This window comes from Rhipicephalus microplus, chromosome 7, assembly GCF_043290135.1.
Source record: "Rhipicephalus microplus isolate Deutch F79 chromosome 7, USDA_Rmic, whole genome shotgun sequence".
Classification (NCBI taxonomy): Eukaryota; Metazoa; Arthropoda; class Arachnida; order Ixodida; family Ixodidae; genus Rhipicephalus; species Rhipicephalus microplus.
The window spans coordinates 74,799,246-74,814,778 of record NC_134706.1 but is presented as its reverse complement, the minus strand read 5'-3'; the positions used below and the strand labels follow the sequence as shown (position 1 = coordinate 74,814,778).

General features: G+C 44.0%; 1 protein-coding gene across 1 annotated transcript; it reads left to right on the top strand.

Moving 5' to 3' along the window:
• The first annotated feature begins 8,908 nt into the window (after window positions 1–8,908).
• On the top strand, window positions 8,909–13,501 carry LOC142766977 (uncharacterized). Its single transcript, XM_075868187.1, has 2 exons — window positions 8,909–9,207; window positions 12,530–13,501. Exon 2 carries the CDS (start codon window positions 12,562–12,564, stop codon window positions 13,351–13,353), a length of 792 nt encoding a protein of 263 aa, XP_075724302.1. The 5' UTR covers window positions 8,909–9,207; window positions 12,530–12,561; the 3' UTR covers window positions 13,354–13,501.
• Window positions 13,502–15,533: the final 2,032 nt, after the last annotated feature.

The window sequence follows — 15,533 nt, the reverse complement described above, 5'->3', positions numbered from 1 at the left end:
AACTCGCACACAGAACTGTCCCAATCGATGTGTTGATGTGCGCGTCTCAAAGCTTGAGCGTCTGCAGCGTTCATTGGCTCAAACCGGGCTTGCATGTTATATTTGCAGCCAATGTGGACCTAACTTCTTAGGCCACTGCTTACTGTAGAGTTTCATTGTGTGTATATGACATCATAGGAGAATCAGACTCCAGTTTCTGTGTAAGATGCAACACGTGGAGCTTGAGCCAGAAAGGCGATGATCGGTAGGGCGAAGATATGCCTAATCATCGTTCGTTCGGCTCCATCTGCTTCCGTGTGGCCACGAGCCACTTTTGAATCCAGAGAATTTCTAAGTCGCATGATTTCGCGTTTCGGCATCGGCGCCGTCCACACCCCCAACTGCGCATGATCGGCTCGTGCCTCGTCCCTCATCTCGTCTTGTCTTTTCCTAACGCGGGTGGTATGGATCGACGTCTTGGAGTGCACGTTCGGAATTCAGTCAAGGGCGTCTCCTTTTCATTCAATAGAACGACTGCACAAATCATTAAAGACACACTCTAACTTCACACTCATTTCCTTCGCTTTTCCCAAATTCAACAAATGAGATAATAAAGAAATAAAATAAAGCGTTCTCAACCCAAATACGCAACATTCACAAGATACCCATTCACTCTACGATGCAGTTACTCGACTTCCCCCCCATGGGAAGATGTGTGCGTCAATTTCTTTCGCAAGACAAAGTTCAGCTAAAGAATAGGAGTCTCACTTGGTAAACGTTTCTTGTCCCGTGCTTACCTACTCAAAGAAACGTACGAGGTTCACAATCACTATTCTTATCTTGGAAACAAAAGCCGAAACACAACTGCAAACGAAGCAACAAGTGCGCCCGATGCTGAAGGCACCAAGACTATAGGCACAAACATGTACTGTATACACTGTTAACCACTTGGCACACTTAAAATGGTTTCAAGAAAGCAAGACATTTCTTTGCCTAAATATAATTTGAAAAAATAAGGGTGTAAAATCGTTTTAATTCCACAAGTTGCATTTAAAAGGTAATGTTTTAGCTTAACACCTTTCAGGGACAGAGCATGTAAGAGTAATCGAGACAACTGTGACCCATACGACGACATGTCAGATAATACTCGTTGATTAAAAAGTATTCTCATATTAGGAGATTTTGATTGAACGATCTGCATCCGTAAGGTATGAGGCCAAGTAAAAAAAATATAAAAAAGGCAATTGCCGCTAAAACTGTCAGTCTGCATATAAAGAACATCTTTTTAGGTGAACGTTAATAAGTAAACCCTACTTCTTTATTATTTATTCACAATGAAATTTTTATTGAAAGCGCGCCTAGCGTGTACACAGTTAACTAAAATCCTGCTTATCGAAAACTTATCTTTATAGGCCCTTCAAAATTTTAGACTGCGCGATGAACTAAAATGAATAATATCTGATGAAAAGTCAAATTGCAGTATATAAAAAAAATAGTGTGCACTAGCACAAGGAACTTCGTATAACAGGCCACCATGTTAAATCTTTCAGCATGATTCTGCTCAGTCAGGTTCATTGCGCACCATCTATTGCAATAAAGAAGTGCATCAAGTTTCATTAAAAATGTTAATTTTCAAAGCAGTTATGACTGCCCACGTACGAAAAAATACCAGAAATGTAAGTTGCGAGAAAATCAACAAAAAACATTTGAAACAAGCGCAGTACTTACACAAGATACTTAAAAGGGTTACATTTCAATACTTGTAGCGAGTTTCATCATGATGGTTAAATTATTACAGCACAAACTTTGTCTTTGGTAAGCTTAGCTATCTACACTAGAGAAAAGTTTACTCTCACAACTGCATTTAAAGCAAAAGTAAGTGTCTTAACATAGCATCAATATCTTGCCGCGAGGCCAGAACGGAGTCTCAGGATTTGAATACTGAATGAGCAATTGCAAGTGAACCCTGCTGGAAAGCGCACAGGAGCTAAATGAATATTACTGTCGCTGATACTACTGACGGATGTGAGTATAGGTTTATCTCACATGATGGCGAAGATGCAGTGTTGAAACCGCACGAAAGCTTCTATTTAATATCAGCCAAAAGATGTTTTCGCACATTGTATTGATACGTTTTTCGCAGAAAATTAAATGTCATCGCGTTTAGTACCATGCATTATACGCACAGTCTCACTTCTTTATCGTTCCTTGGTACAACGCACTTCCCCAAGCGCGATTGTTTTGAAACGCCGTGGCAGAGTGTCCCTACACCTTTCAATTTCGGAGGCTTTTGTTCTGAAGATCGCGCTTGTCTCAGATCACTCCGCAATAGCTCGACGCTCCAACTGAAACGCCAGAGAGAGGTATCACACCTAAATGATAATCTGCTTAATACAACCATGGCATGTCGCCACGAATATTCCACTGAGGGTAATGAGGACTGGCTCTAGTGTAGGTGCTCGAATCAAAATTACGCCTATAAGCCGAGAACTGAAGACGGTGGGAACAAAAGCACTGGCCCTACTAAAGGCCTGGCCACTCGTACCCTTCTTAGCGGGCCGGCGCGTTGCTTTTTGACGCGGCGCCAAGCCCTTCTCTTATGAAGAAAGAGGGCACGCAGCTTCCCAATACTACGCTTTCTCTCTCCCCAAAGGAGAGCGTGTAGAGACGCATCGAAAAGCAACGCGCAGGCGCGCTGCAACGGATGCGTGTGGCCAGGCCTCCAGTCTTTATTTGGCACGTTTCGATCCTCGAGGACAGCAACTACCTGTTCGTTTAAGTGGACAGAGATTGCCATACGCGTCTGCTCACGCGTTCGTCGCAGCTTGAAACCCAGCCGCGGTGGTCGCATTTTTATAAAGGCGAAATGGCATAGTTAGGCGCCCGTGTGCTGTGAGATGTTGCTAAGTATTGACGACCACCACATGGTTGAAATTTTAGGGCCGTACACTACTGCGAGTCTCATATTCATGTGACGGTATTGGCACGTAAAAACCACAAACTTGTGCCGATGAGTTTGTGGTTACGCACGTGTACTTGCGAGAAACAAAGATAGGATCGTGCGTGAACTAAAAAAAAAGACGAAGGGGTTTTCAAACGTTACAACAAGTGTGTCAATCCAGCTTCCCCTGCTCTTTAGAGCGAGGAACGTGATAAGATGTCAACGGTGTTTCCTCATCCACTGATTGCAGCCCAGTGTATCCCGCTAGGTTATCACCTGCTTTCGTGGTGACAAGCGCATTTATATAGCTATCAGCAGGTATATAATTCCAGTTTAATGTTCAGTGCTTTTTGTGTTATTTTGATCTCATGCGTGTTGCTCACACTGGTAAAAAATTGAAGTATGCTGCACCAACAATCCTAAACTACAACCTTTGCAAAAACCATTAAATAATTATTATTATTACCAAAATAAGCTGGTTCCGAGTAAGTTTGTTTTTCTTTTTCAACGTAATAATAATATCGCAGTCACTTCGTTCCTCGTGATTCCGCTTGTTGTCTATTGGTCGCAAATCAACGCAGGTAAAAATTCTTTTCGTTGAAGAGGGGGCCGGACAGAGGGCGACTCTGGCTGCCACTGGCCACACCCAACCGATCACCCTGGCTTCGGGAGGGGGGCCTCGATGTTTGAATCCTCGCTCAACAAAGCATCGGAGTCACACCCGCCGCTTCGTCATAGTGACGAGGACCGTCGCGCGGCCTGATGCTCGCTACGTTTTTTATGCATGCCCGATACTTTTTTTGTTTACTAATTTAGGCTTAACTCCTTCACGAATAAAGTACCTGTACTACACATCACTGAGAGTACAACTCGTTTGTGCCTAATGGCCTTCGATAGAAAAGTACGAGAGTCGTCAGCGAGTTTTCTTTCCGGGGACAAAATTTCATGTCAGTGAGGCGCAAATTTCACAGCCAAATGACGCGCGTGTGGCAGTGAGTATAAGAGTGCACAGTACCGCCATTCACCTTTAAATAAGCGCCCGAACAAGCATCAAAACAATCTTTTTCGCAGTACAGTTGACTCTTGATGGAGCGATCTTCAAGCCACTCAAGGAAATAGCTTGGGTTGAATTTCAATAAACTAAATACAGTCGCATGTAGAACAGCATTGCATGCAACAGACACATATTTAAAATTATGAAATGAAAATCATTTTGGAAAATGTCTGTGATTCACTTCAACTGGCGCCAATGTGTCTGTTTTTGTGTACTTGTGGTGCGCTATACCCATATAAATGATGAACGCCCACTAACTAGTCCTGCAACGTACCCTATCAAAGGACAAGCAAATCTGTCTCAGGAGTCTTCACTTCTTTTGTCTGCTGTTGAACAGCTTGTTTCGGTGACTTTCTAGTCTCAAAACATGCTAATATATCCTGACGGTATATCTCTTTATTAATTTAAAAACAGTAAATGTACATGCAGTACCTCACAGAAAGAAAAGACAATAGCCCTATTTTTTAACAAAGCGAAAAACAGGAAGGGCTTAGAGGCATTTTTTCCCCGTTTTCTGGAACCAATGCAAATGTATGCGCATGAACGTGAAACATTAGATTAGCCAAAACAACGGGACAAGCAAGCCAGGGGAAGGGGAAGGCTTGTTTTTGTTGTTTGTTGCTTTTTATATAGGCGAAATGAGTTTATCAATTTAAACTATTGTTTAGGAACTTGCTTCTAAAGCTCATGCTTTGTCCGCCGGCGTGTACACCAGTGTTGCCAGTGTACTCTACTCTAGTCGCCGTTTAAATTCACCGCCCTGGTCATCTCTCCGGTGATTCCGATAATGCTCACTAGATGGCACGCCGCCACTCAAGGCGTCATTTTTCGATGGCCTACGTGCTTGCCTCCTCGCGTCTATGTTCACTTCGTTCTTGTCGCTTCGTATGTACCGCAGCACGTAAAAAGTTCTTACGACGAGTGTCACGCACTTGTACAGATATCTTCGCAAGCCTCCTCACCTGCCAGAAACCCCTGGGCTGGAAAAAGGGGCCCTCCCAGATTGAATAATTGGCCACCTAATAAACGTTTTTTCACTCTTTTTCTCCTCACCTGCCTGCTCTCAATCCTCTTGAATAACGCCTGCTACCTCCACGTTTGCCACTTAACAGCGTTAGGCATTCGACTCACGGCTGCGTCCAGTGTACCAGAAAGCACTGGGTTAACGTGCCGATCGACGTGGCCAAAACATTGTAGCACCGGTCGCGGAACGTGCCCGACAACGCTGCCTTCGATGTGCCCTTCGTGTGCCGGCTCATTGACAAGCCTTCCTACAGAAATGATCTCGCCAAGAAAGGCACCGTGCCTCTCCACGAGCAAGCTCCTCTAAAAATCATTCACTTTCTCGTTATGGTGGGATCTTTTTTATTTCATCACCCATCAACTTTACAAACTTAAGCTAACAAAGTTTGAGTATTTCTTTAGAACTGCCCAAATCTTGGCCCATCCGCCAGCGTGGGTGTGTTCCACAAATATTAGACTTTTCTACTCTACTTGCTTCCCGCATGAACATTTTGCCTTGACAGTGCCGCAAGCACCACTAACGTTTTTCACCGCTGAAGATATTGATATGCGATTTTTTGATGGCGCACATCGGGTACGCCAGTGTTGCAGAGCACAGAAGTTTGTCGAAAACATTTCAAAACTTAGTCCGCTTCCGCAAATCGTATTCATTCAATAGAATTTCACTACTGAGAAATCGATCTGCCGTATGCCGGACAATGCGGCCAGTGTGTGCCGCCATGACAGACTGCGCAGTTCTACACTGAACACCTCGAGCGTCTTCACGCGAGCGAGCTGCTGCCCACCCCTGACTGCAGTGCTGGCTGCCTCGTGATGCCATGCGCTCCTAGATTTCCCGTTAGTGCTAAACAGACTGCACAGGTCGGTTCCCTCTTGAAAAGAGCAGATGAACGCTCCACGCAGCCACACGCGTAGCAATACGTGAAAAGCAGGTGTAGGTGCGAACCGTGCCCATACCCCGATCATCTGCTACTGAAGTACACGCACTGTGAAAAACGTAGAGTAGTTCGGTTGTGTTTCTGCCACACAACAATAATCGCAATCTATTTCGAGTGCTTCGCTCGCGTTATCCCCACAATTTTAGTTGTTGGCGGTCAAAAACGGTGAGCGCGTTATCAGTGTGACATTCAATTGTCTACAGAAGGCTGACCAGAGTCGGGTTTTAAGAAAAGTGCTTCCCGAATTCTCCCCCTTTTTGTTTAGTGTCTTCTGTGTTTGTAATTGCTGTACCTTGGCACTCAATTTCTTAATTGTCGCCGGCGCCGAGTTCTTTGGCAGCAATGCCATCACCAATATTTGCAACTCGTGCAGCTCATCTTACAAATAAGCTGCGAAACATAGCAAACTCCACACAAAAACGCACATTGCTGCTTTCTAATTATTCAAAAGGCCACCTATCTCGGAAAGAGATTGAGGACGTATCCAAACGAAAGCATTAGCACAATAAACTCAGTGACACTGAAACGAACACATAAAACAAGCTCCATTAATTCTAAAGTACAACGCTGAACTTCCGGCATACTCATCATCGTCATGATTATCAGCTTTACTACGCCCGCTGCTGGACCAAGGGCTCTCCTATGTTCTCCCAGTCAACTCTGTCCCGTGCTCGCTGCTGCCACCTAACAATCTCCACCTAACCCATCCATCCACCTAACAATCTGTCTCCCTCACACCCGCTTGCCTTGTCATGGAATCCAGGCAATTGCTCCTATTGTCCTGCGGTTATACTGCCTACACGTTGCGTGCCTGGCCCATGTTTATTTCTTGTTCTTGATTTCAACTATGGTGCCTTTTGTAAAAATTTATTGTTAGGGTTTAACGTCCTAAAATCATCATAGGACTATGATAGATGTTGTAGTGGATGATTCCGAAAATTCGACCTTCTGGGCTTGTTTAACGCGCACCTAAATCCAAGAACACGGGCCTCCAGCATTTCCACGTCAATCGAAAATGCGCAGCTATGGTACCTTTTACCCCAGTTCGTTTCCTTACGCATTCTGCTCTCGTTTTGTCTCTTAGGGTTAACACAATCATGTTTCTTACCCTTGCTCGTTGCATCGTCCTCGACGTACGTTGAACCTTTTTTGTAATCCTCCAGGTTTCTGCTCGCGGTATTGACAACACCTCAAATCCAAATGACAGACAGCGCCTATGCTTTCTAATGTGCAACGCTAGTCGCAGAGCCACTCACAGATATGGGAAAACAACAGATGCAGAAGTTGAGCGGCCGGTGAAGGCAAGCCGAGTGGTCGACAACGAGCAAAGAAGCGCTAATGGACTAACAGCCCCGACAGCTTATAGTGACGCCACCTACAGAATGCTTTGTATCAATGCAACAGGGGAAAGGAGGAGGCACTTGTCACAGGCAGCTTTTTTTCATTCATCGGTAATTTTTACGTCACTGAAGCAGAGGGACAAGACCCCAAGTTATGAAGCATGTCCACAACAGGGCGCATGTGCAGTAGCTCTAGCTGATGGTCGTTATGACCACCGGTACGGACATGGGCGAGGGTGGTCTGCAGTTTATCGATGGTTCTTCACTTAGTATAAGAACAACTTTGTTAAAGACACGCAAGTTTTACTTGTGAATAAAATTGGTTCGGTTAAAGTATGCCACAAGGTTCACCTTGTAGATTTGACGTAGACAGAAAGTTCTTGGGTGAACAAAGTGGGTCCAGTAAGGTAAGTGTAGCGAGCGTTATTTTTGGCACTGTATCACATGGCAAATCAAAATTCATGGGGGCAGGGGGGCAGTGGCTCGATGTACCACCCTTGGCTGCGCCATTGCCTCGAAGGAAAACACACGGTGTCAAGGCAACACGAGGACAGATCTGTACCAAATAGTAGAAGTGTGATAATTCGAGATAGCTGGTCACACATATGTAAATGTGGAAAAGTGGCGCGAACAGGAACGTAGCCAAGGAACACACAGAATATCACTCGTCTTGTGTGTTTGTTCGCTTGTGTTTTGTCTTTTCTTACGCTGTTGTTTTTTTGCCCCCATTTGCAAACGGCGCCAAATTTGACTTTCGATCACGTATGACACCATCTACCACGCAACTTGCACAGTCATCGCTGTTCTTATCCTACGAAGCACACTTATAATAGGAGCGTTCATTTTTGTAGGTATCGGTGAAGTCAGATGAATGGGCATCAGACGGTGATCATGGTTTTAGTCGTTAAAAATATTTCTCTGGAGTAAGCGGCAATCTTCTCGTCAACTGCGAAGTGCCTGGAACCGCTGCCGCTTCAGATAGTCGCTAATTGTTTAGATTGTTTCAACGCCTAACCGCGTGATTTCAGGGAGCACATAAGCGTGCCCCCATGGAGTGGGCCGAAGAATGGCTGGTATAGAACACGCGTGGAGGCCGTTTGGTGTCGCCCTAGTTTATTGTCATAAATGCCATTGAGCAGGTGGGTTCTTCTGTATTTGCTTATACAATTGCAAACACACATACACACACACACACACACACACACACACACACGTGTGTGTGTGTGTGTGAGCGTGCGTGTGTCACGTAAACTCAGTGTTTGAGGTTGGTTTTGTTGGTAGCTCCGTTGTGTTGTAAAGTACAAGCATAGAGAAGTCTGAACATCGTGACAGAATGTGACCGAGTAGCACACAGACATACACGCACAAAGCTCTCATTTTCAACTGAAAATAAAAGTTTTCGTTTGATAATCGTCGCTGTTTGCGTGAGTGCGTGTTCTGCCTTTCCGCGATCAGTCGTGTGTGATACTTCGCATGATAAACCAACTATGTTAACACATGCGCGTTTACCTTGATTACATTCACCTTGGTTGGTTTCTTGATTGATTCTTAGAAGACTGGCGTAACCCACCAAAGACGACAAGACTGTCAAGGAAAACTAACGCGTTATGCTGTAGCAATATTTACTGCCCGGCACATAGCTTGTTTCTAAAGTCCGCCCACCTGCGCAGTTGGAACCTTTGGCTGTCAGACCACTGCAAGAGACAATCTTGGAAATGGGGGCGATTAGTTTAAAGCACTGCAAAAAATTGCGTGTGATAGCGTGCCTCCTTCCCTAATCTCCCGCTTCATCACAGTACACATTCTGTCTAGGTGTCGCAGTAAGCTGTTGTGGCTGCCAGTCTAGCAGTGCTGCTGTTGTTCGTTGTTGACCACTCGGCTTGCCAACTACGGCTACGCTATTCCTGCCTCCATTCACGTTCTTCCACATCCGTAAGTGGCTATGCGACTAGTGTTATCTACTAGGAAGCATAAGCGCTGGTTGACGTTCCGATTTTAGGAGTTCTGATCTCACGGTAGGTGTAGGTTTGCACGATGAAAATGGTGGTGTTATTGCACGTACTATAGTTCGAATGTCAAGCAGTTCATTTTATGAATCCATTCTTTTGGACGCTTCCTCAAACTCGCAAAACTCCACTTTTCTCCGATCGGTGGCATTTTAAATGTTGTGAAGGCACCAAACGTGCACGTTCGGGGATGGCGTCTTAAATATTTGGGCGCGTACTGTTTTGGTAAAACAGACTTTATGAGCTGTAGATGCTGGTTGTGCCATCGTTCGCAAAGGACTCGGCGCTGGCGAAAGTACAAAAATTCAGGCATTCGAGTTAGTCTACTACGGGTGATCGCATCGGGCTATGCAGGGCATGCATTACCTAAGAGGTAGCTGTAACTGGTCGTGAAGGTTTCACAGAAGCTATAAAGTTCAAAGAATAGTGGTTCTTCGGCAGCTCATGGGGCTTAGCGCCATCTGCGTGAGGAGAAAATGCTTCTGGCTGAACAAACAACAAAACAGGTATGACGAAATATTCGTCAGAAATGTGACGTAATTTTGTTGGCACTAGCACGAAATTCGTTCTAACGTGAGCTTTGATTGATATATGGGGTTGAACGTCCGAAAACCACCACATGAATAGTAGAGACACCTAAAGATAGCATTACTAGGCGGCTGTTTACTAAGTACTTGCGCTAAGGTGAGCCGGCGAGTCTCTGACGAGTGCGCTTCAAGACTCCAACTAAGCAATTATCGGCTTATGACTATAGACAGTAGTGTACCACTGCTTAGTTTAGCTTGGTTTGAGTTAGAAGCTTATTCATGCAACTTTTATTCGGCACTTCTGGCGTTTTCTCGCATATTCGTTGAAGCAAAAACCAGCTTGCGTCCCATATTTATTATCGGCATGAAACGTTGTCCGCATCGTCCCGTTGCGCGTTGGACACTTTACTCAATACGTTCACCAACGATGAAATGCACTTCAAAAATCGGCGCACAGCAAAAATTAAATTCCAGCCATAATGCATATGAGTAGGAACACGATAACATGGGTGGAGGCGTATTGTCACTGGCGAACTATACATATTCTCATGGGTGACGCCAATGTGGCTTACGTTCTATTATCTGCAAAAGTCAAACAGATTATGCTTAAATTGGCAAAGTGATTCTATTCTAAATACGGATGCGTCAAATCCACAGTTGTGAACGCTCCTTTGTAATAGTTCGAAAAACAAAGTGTCCGCTTGGCCTAACCTAAAGGAGCTCAATGACTACTTCTTTCTTTCTCTCTTATTTTTGTTTTTCTTTCTTTCTTTTCTTGTTTTTCGCTGTTTACTTTCTATTTTTTTTATTCTTTGCGTTCTTTGAAATAACCCGAGCATGATTACAGGCTGTTAAAAAAGAGATTGCAGCTAGATTGTAATCAAGGAGTTCTGCAAGTGATGAAGAAAGACGATGTTGAGATAAATTAAAGATACCGTCTAAAGAAAAGACCACGTACATCTGCAAACATAGGACCGTATATTTATAACTCAGAAACAACGCACGTAAATTGCCTGTAAAACGTCCGTTCGCGTAAGAGGCTAGTTGTAAAGTCTTCGTGTGTGTGCTTTTTTGCGTTCTGTTAATAACTACGTCACCCTTTCTTCAGCATTTACGCGCTTCGCGTTGCTCTTTCAGAAGTACACTTTAGCCGAATCGTCTAGATATCCGTAATGTTCATTCCTGCCATTAAAACTTAATCAAACCAACAGTTTTTCTATCGCAATCGCTATATGACAGCGCCTCGAATGCCGATGACTATACTTGCCGCTTTTGTTTTACTCAAATTGTCCTTTTTATCACTCGGTAAAGATTTGTTTCAAAATTTCTTTGTTACCATATTTAATCAAGGGGGTGTTTGTGTTGTAATAAATAAGAAGCAATCCCTGAATATTTGGATGCCGAAGAGAGTTTAGTATGAATTGAGTTGTGCCAGAACAGCTATAGCGTAAAACAGTACGTCGAGAAGCTGAAAGCACTGTGTCAAAAAGGCACTGTCGCAGAAGGTGTGAGTACCGTTTTGTGCGTAGAATCATCAGACTGTATGCAGCTGCCACACAGGGTTCTCTTATGGGACGTCACATAAACAAATTTCGCGTCTTAAATGCATGGCCGTCAGGCTAAGCAAGCGGTGAAGTGCACGAGCGCAAGAACGGTAAGGACATAGCTGTGTGGAAGAATTCGTGATACTCCGTATTGTGAGCGACTGGAAATAAGTACGAGTGCTCCTGCGCATCATTGTAAAAAGATATGTAGCACTGTCCACTTTACTACATTGATACCGGCCTGGTTGAGAGAAGCCAGATCGTAGTATAGATTAACTGCTTACAAGAAACTTTTAGCACTACAAGCCATGGGGCTTTGTGAAATATTGCTCCCACATACCGGTGATGGCAGTTGAATCGGCACTCTGATGACGACAATACCATGGTTTTATTGTTTATTACGTGTTGTCTTTATAGAAGCTGACCTACAGATCAAGGGCACATTGACAAGAACGTATACCAACGCACCATGCAATGAATCCAGTCAATTGTTTATTAAGCCTGTTGGTGATTTATTATAACTAAAATTGAACTACATAACATAAACAGGCACCCTGAAAGCCAAGGGCCTCGTCTTTGTTTTCCTTCTTCCCAGTTTAGGATAAGCGCTTATATTTCAAACACCCTTCATAGCCTCGCTTTTTTTCAGTGTTCTAACGATGTAAATCAGACGTAATAAAATTCTAGCCATCTCAAGGCTATACCCCTTGCTGGAAATGCTACATGTATCATTATTCATTTGCCTACGATGGCCTGAACGTGAATTCTAACTCGATCTTTTTACCAGGCTAGTTGGCGAAGATCCAAAATAGCTTGCAGCGCACCCTGAGACGCAAGATAAGCGCTGAATAATAACGGAATTTTAGTTCGAAGGAATACAAGGGTGTAAACATTCATAGTATCACATGCGCAAATGTATGCTGTCGGTAACGTCCTTTGACAATGAAACCACGTAATACCAAGTACAAGTCAGTGGTATGTCAGCACTTCTTTTCGTGTGTTCATTCTCACCCGTGTCTGAATAACGGATTTTAAAAGTGAGTGTCAACATCTTTCTTTTTGCAGTCGGTCGCGTTCTAAATTGTTCATCTTAGGCCTTATCTTGCTGTAGGGCAACCATAAATATTGGCATAGAAAAACTGTGTGTCGTCTCTAGTGAACTTTGCCCTTTATGCAGCTCTCGACCGCCACGCTCCCCGAATCTCAGCCATGGAATCAATCCCGACTGCCTTGGAAGCGTGGTATACTGGCACGTCTGCAGTAAACTTTGACTTTGACCGTGTCACTCCGGAAAATTCTGCGGCTGCGAGCCTGTATGGTTACGGAGGATTTGACACTAAGCAGTGCTGCAAGATCGCTACCGAAATGGCGACGCAGAACGGGCGAAAAGCAAGGGGGTATATGAATGACCTGAGTGCGATAATCAGCATGCACCTCTTTCGCGGCACCAATCTCAGCACGATACGTGCAGAGATGTGTGGTACTGGCAAGGCCCTCTTCGACGACCTGATAGCGATGTACGATCTGCGGTCTGGCAACTTGCCCAATAATGGGCTCACGCTAGCGAGAGTCAGCCTCACGTTCAGTGGCTTGACTGTTACCAAAGCCATCAAGTGGAAGGACAGTCTTCCAGTGCCTCACAGCAGGATGAATAGCATAGTGCCTAACTACCCAGCTGCCATGATGACAACGGCTTTCTCCGGCCTCATACCTCACGGTGAAGCCTACACGTCAACCATTACGAATGCTCACTTCCTATATCTTAAAGAGTTGATAAAGTTTACCGATCCACAATTGTGTTTCAAGCCGAACTGGGAGATCATTGAAAGCTTCAAGGGATTCGCCTCGGCGGCACCGGATAACTGTCCATTGGATAAGGCAGATTGCGTGGAGTTAATGGAAAAGTGGGGGATTCTGGTGGCCGGTGTCTGCTCAGAGCCTGTGACCAAAGCAGCCGAGCGCTTCCGAGAGTACCTTCAACCCAGTCCGCAAGACTCTTGATGGTGCCAACCCAACCATAGCTATTTGTCAATCACACTTTTTTAAAACTTGACGATGTGTTTTCATGGACGTATCATGTATCAGGGAGCCTAGATTTTACTCTTATTTATTCAAATTCGCTAGAAATAAACATTCCTAATTTTATCAATTGATGTGTATCTTCTTTAGGTTGTCGGCCAATATCTCATTCAGATTGAGACTGAGGTTTAGAAAAAAATGGTCTCTTATAGGCCCGGCTGATATCTCATTCAGAGTGAGACTGACATTTAGAGAAAAATGGTCCCCCATAGGAACGAATGATGTTTGAACCTAGCTCTGGTTCTTGCCGCAGAATTTGTACCACACACAAGATAACGTTTTCTTGCCGTAGTGTGAGTAATTGCAGTTGTGATGGGTTCGGAAGAATAATGCAACAGGCCGAGTCAACACACACTTTTACTGCATTAGCAATACTACGCACACGTCGTGTTGGATTCGCTTCATACAGAATAAAATAAAAATACCAAGTGTAAATAATCTTGTTTGCATAGTTTTCAGCTGTAACCAGATTGTTTAGGTAAGCTATACACTATGCCCACTAAGACGAAGTAATTTTTTTCATCAATTGTTTTATATGTGGCTACATGTGTATTTGGCTTCAGTTTTCTGTGGGATAGAACAGGGCAACTAAGGACGTGGTTGTCATGGACAAGAACGCGCTGCAAGTACGTTTTGTCGTTACAATGATTGATTATTCGCAATCTGGTGGTTGTTACAAGAATGGCAAACTATGAGACTTCCAAAAGACTTTAGTTTAAAATGTAGCTTGTCACGATGACCTGTATAATTGCTTCGTTTCGCAATAATCGGTCTATGTTCAAGCGACTTGGTTCTCAGATGACCAACACCAAGTACATTTCATTAAACATGGGGCTGTCCTGACTTTTGGCAGCATCATAGACCACCCATGCTAACAGCTTCAAAGTGGGCATCGAGCCATAGCCGTCCTTATAATCGGACGCATCTGAATGACGTCTATTCGACATGACGAGGCCTAGCGTCGACAAGAGAAAGCTGGGAAAAGCAAACAAAACTGCTGTTTATGCGAATGTATTTACTGCGCAAACTTATGATAACTCAAGCGTATAGCTTACTTTTCCGTAAAGAAGCATCCGTTTGTGAGAACACGAACATGCCTGTGAAATCCGAGCTATCTGACCATTTTTCTGGGCCGCTGTATTGTTTGATCAGAGGTGTAGCCTGCGTCGTGCTGGTCTCCGATGTGGCCCACTCGGCGCTGTCAAGTTTTTCAACTATGCGTGAGAAGTTCAAAGGGACTTAAGACGGCTATGGTCAGCCTTGCTGTTTGTTTTGCTAACTATGGTCATCATTGAAACGCATAAACAGGCAAAAATATATTTTGATTGTATGCTGCATTTGTTAGCCGACTTCGGGCATAGCGTGGTGTCAGTTCACACAACACGGCATATTTAAAGAACACCACAGAAAACCCTATTGCTGATTTAAAGGCTACAGATACGATTTTCACGATATAATGCTCAAAATTCAGCTTCTGAATGTGTATTAGTAAGAAAAGTGGTTTCAGCATACAAGAATCATTCTACGTTTCACTGAAATTTTCACCAAATTGCGGCAATGACACAAATTATTCAATTGGGAAATGCACTGGTAAGTATTTTGCGCATATTTTAAGAAATAGGGTATGTTTTAGAAGCATTTCGTGAGCTTCAGAGTTGATAAAAACCTATAGTTGCATAATTGGTTAGGCCAAAATATACGTTGAGAACAATGTAAACACACTGTACGCATTGACTGAGGCCGTCATGAGAAAGGCATTTCGACAAAAAGAAAACGTACAATTAACTTATTGTTGAAACGACATGTCCAATCATTTTTTGCAATGCTCCGAGGACACGCACCAGAGCATAAAAGGACCTGGCTACATTTTTTCAGCATGGTCAGAAAACGCTGCCGATCGCTGAACTAGGCTCCCGAGAACGTGCGAGCCAAACAACAAAGCGCAGCCGATGTCGTGGAGATTCCGATAATTCTGAAAGCGAGCTACCGATCGGGCCCTCTTCTTTCTACAAATAGTGTCGTATTTTTAAATGAACGCGCAATATGGGCAGTTTCAAGGCCATTGGCAGATTTGCGCCTCACGAGCTCTCTTGTTAGCGTGA

Bases quoted from the DNA above. Each gene is read 5' to 3' on its own strand.
- LOC142766977 (XM_075868187.1), top strand. From the start codon at position 12,562: ATGGAATCAATCCCGACTGCCTTGGAAGCGTGGTATACTGGCACGTCT.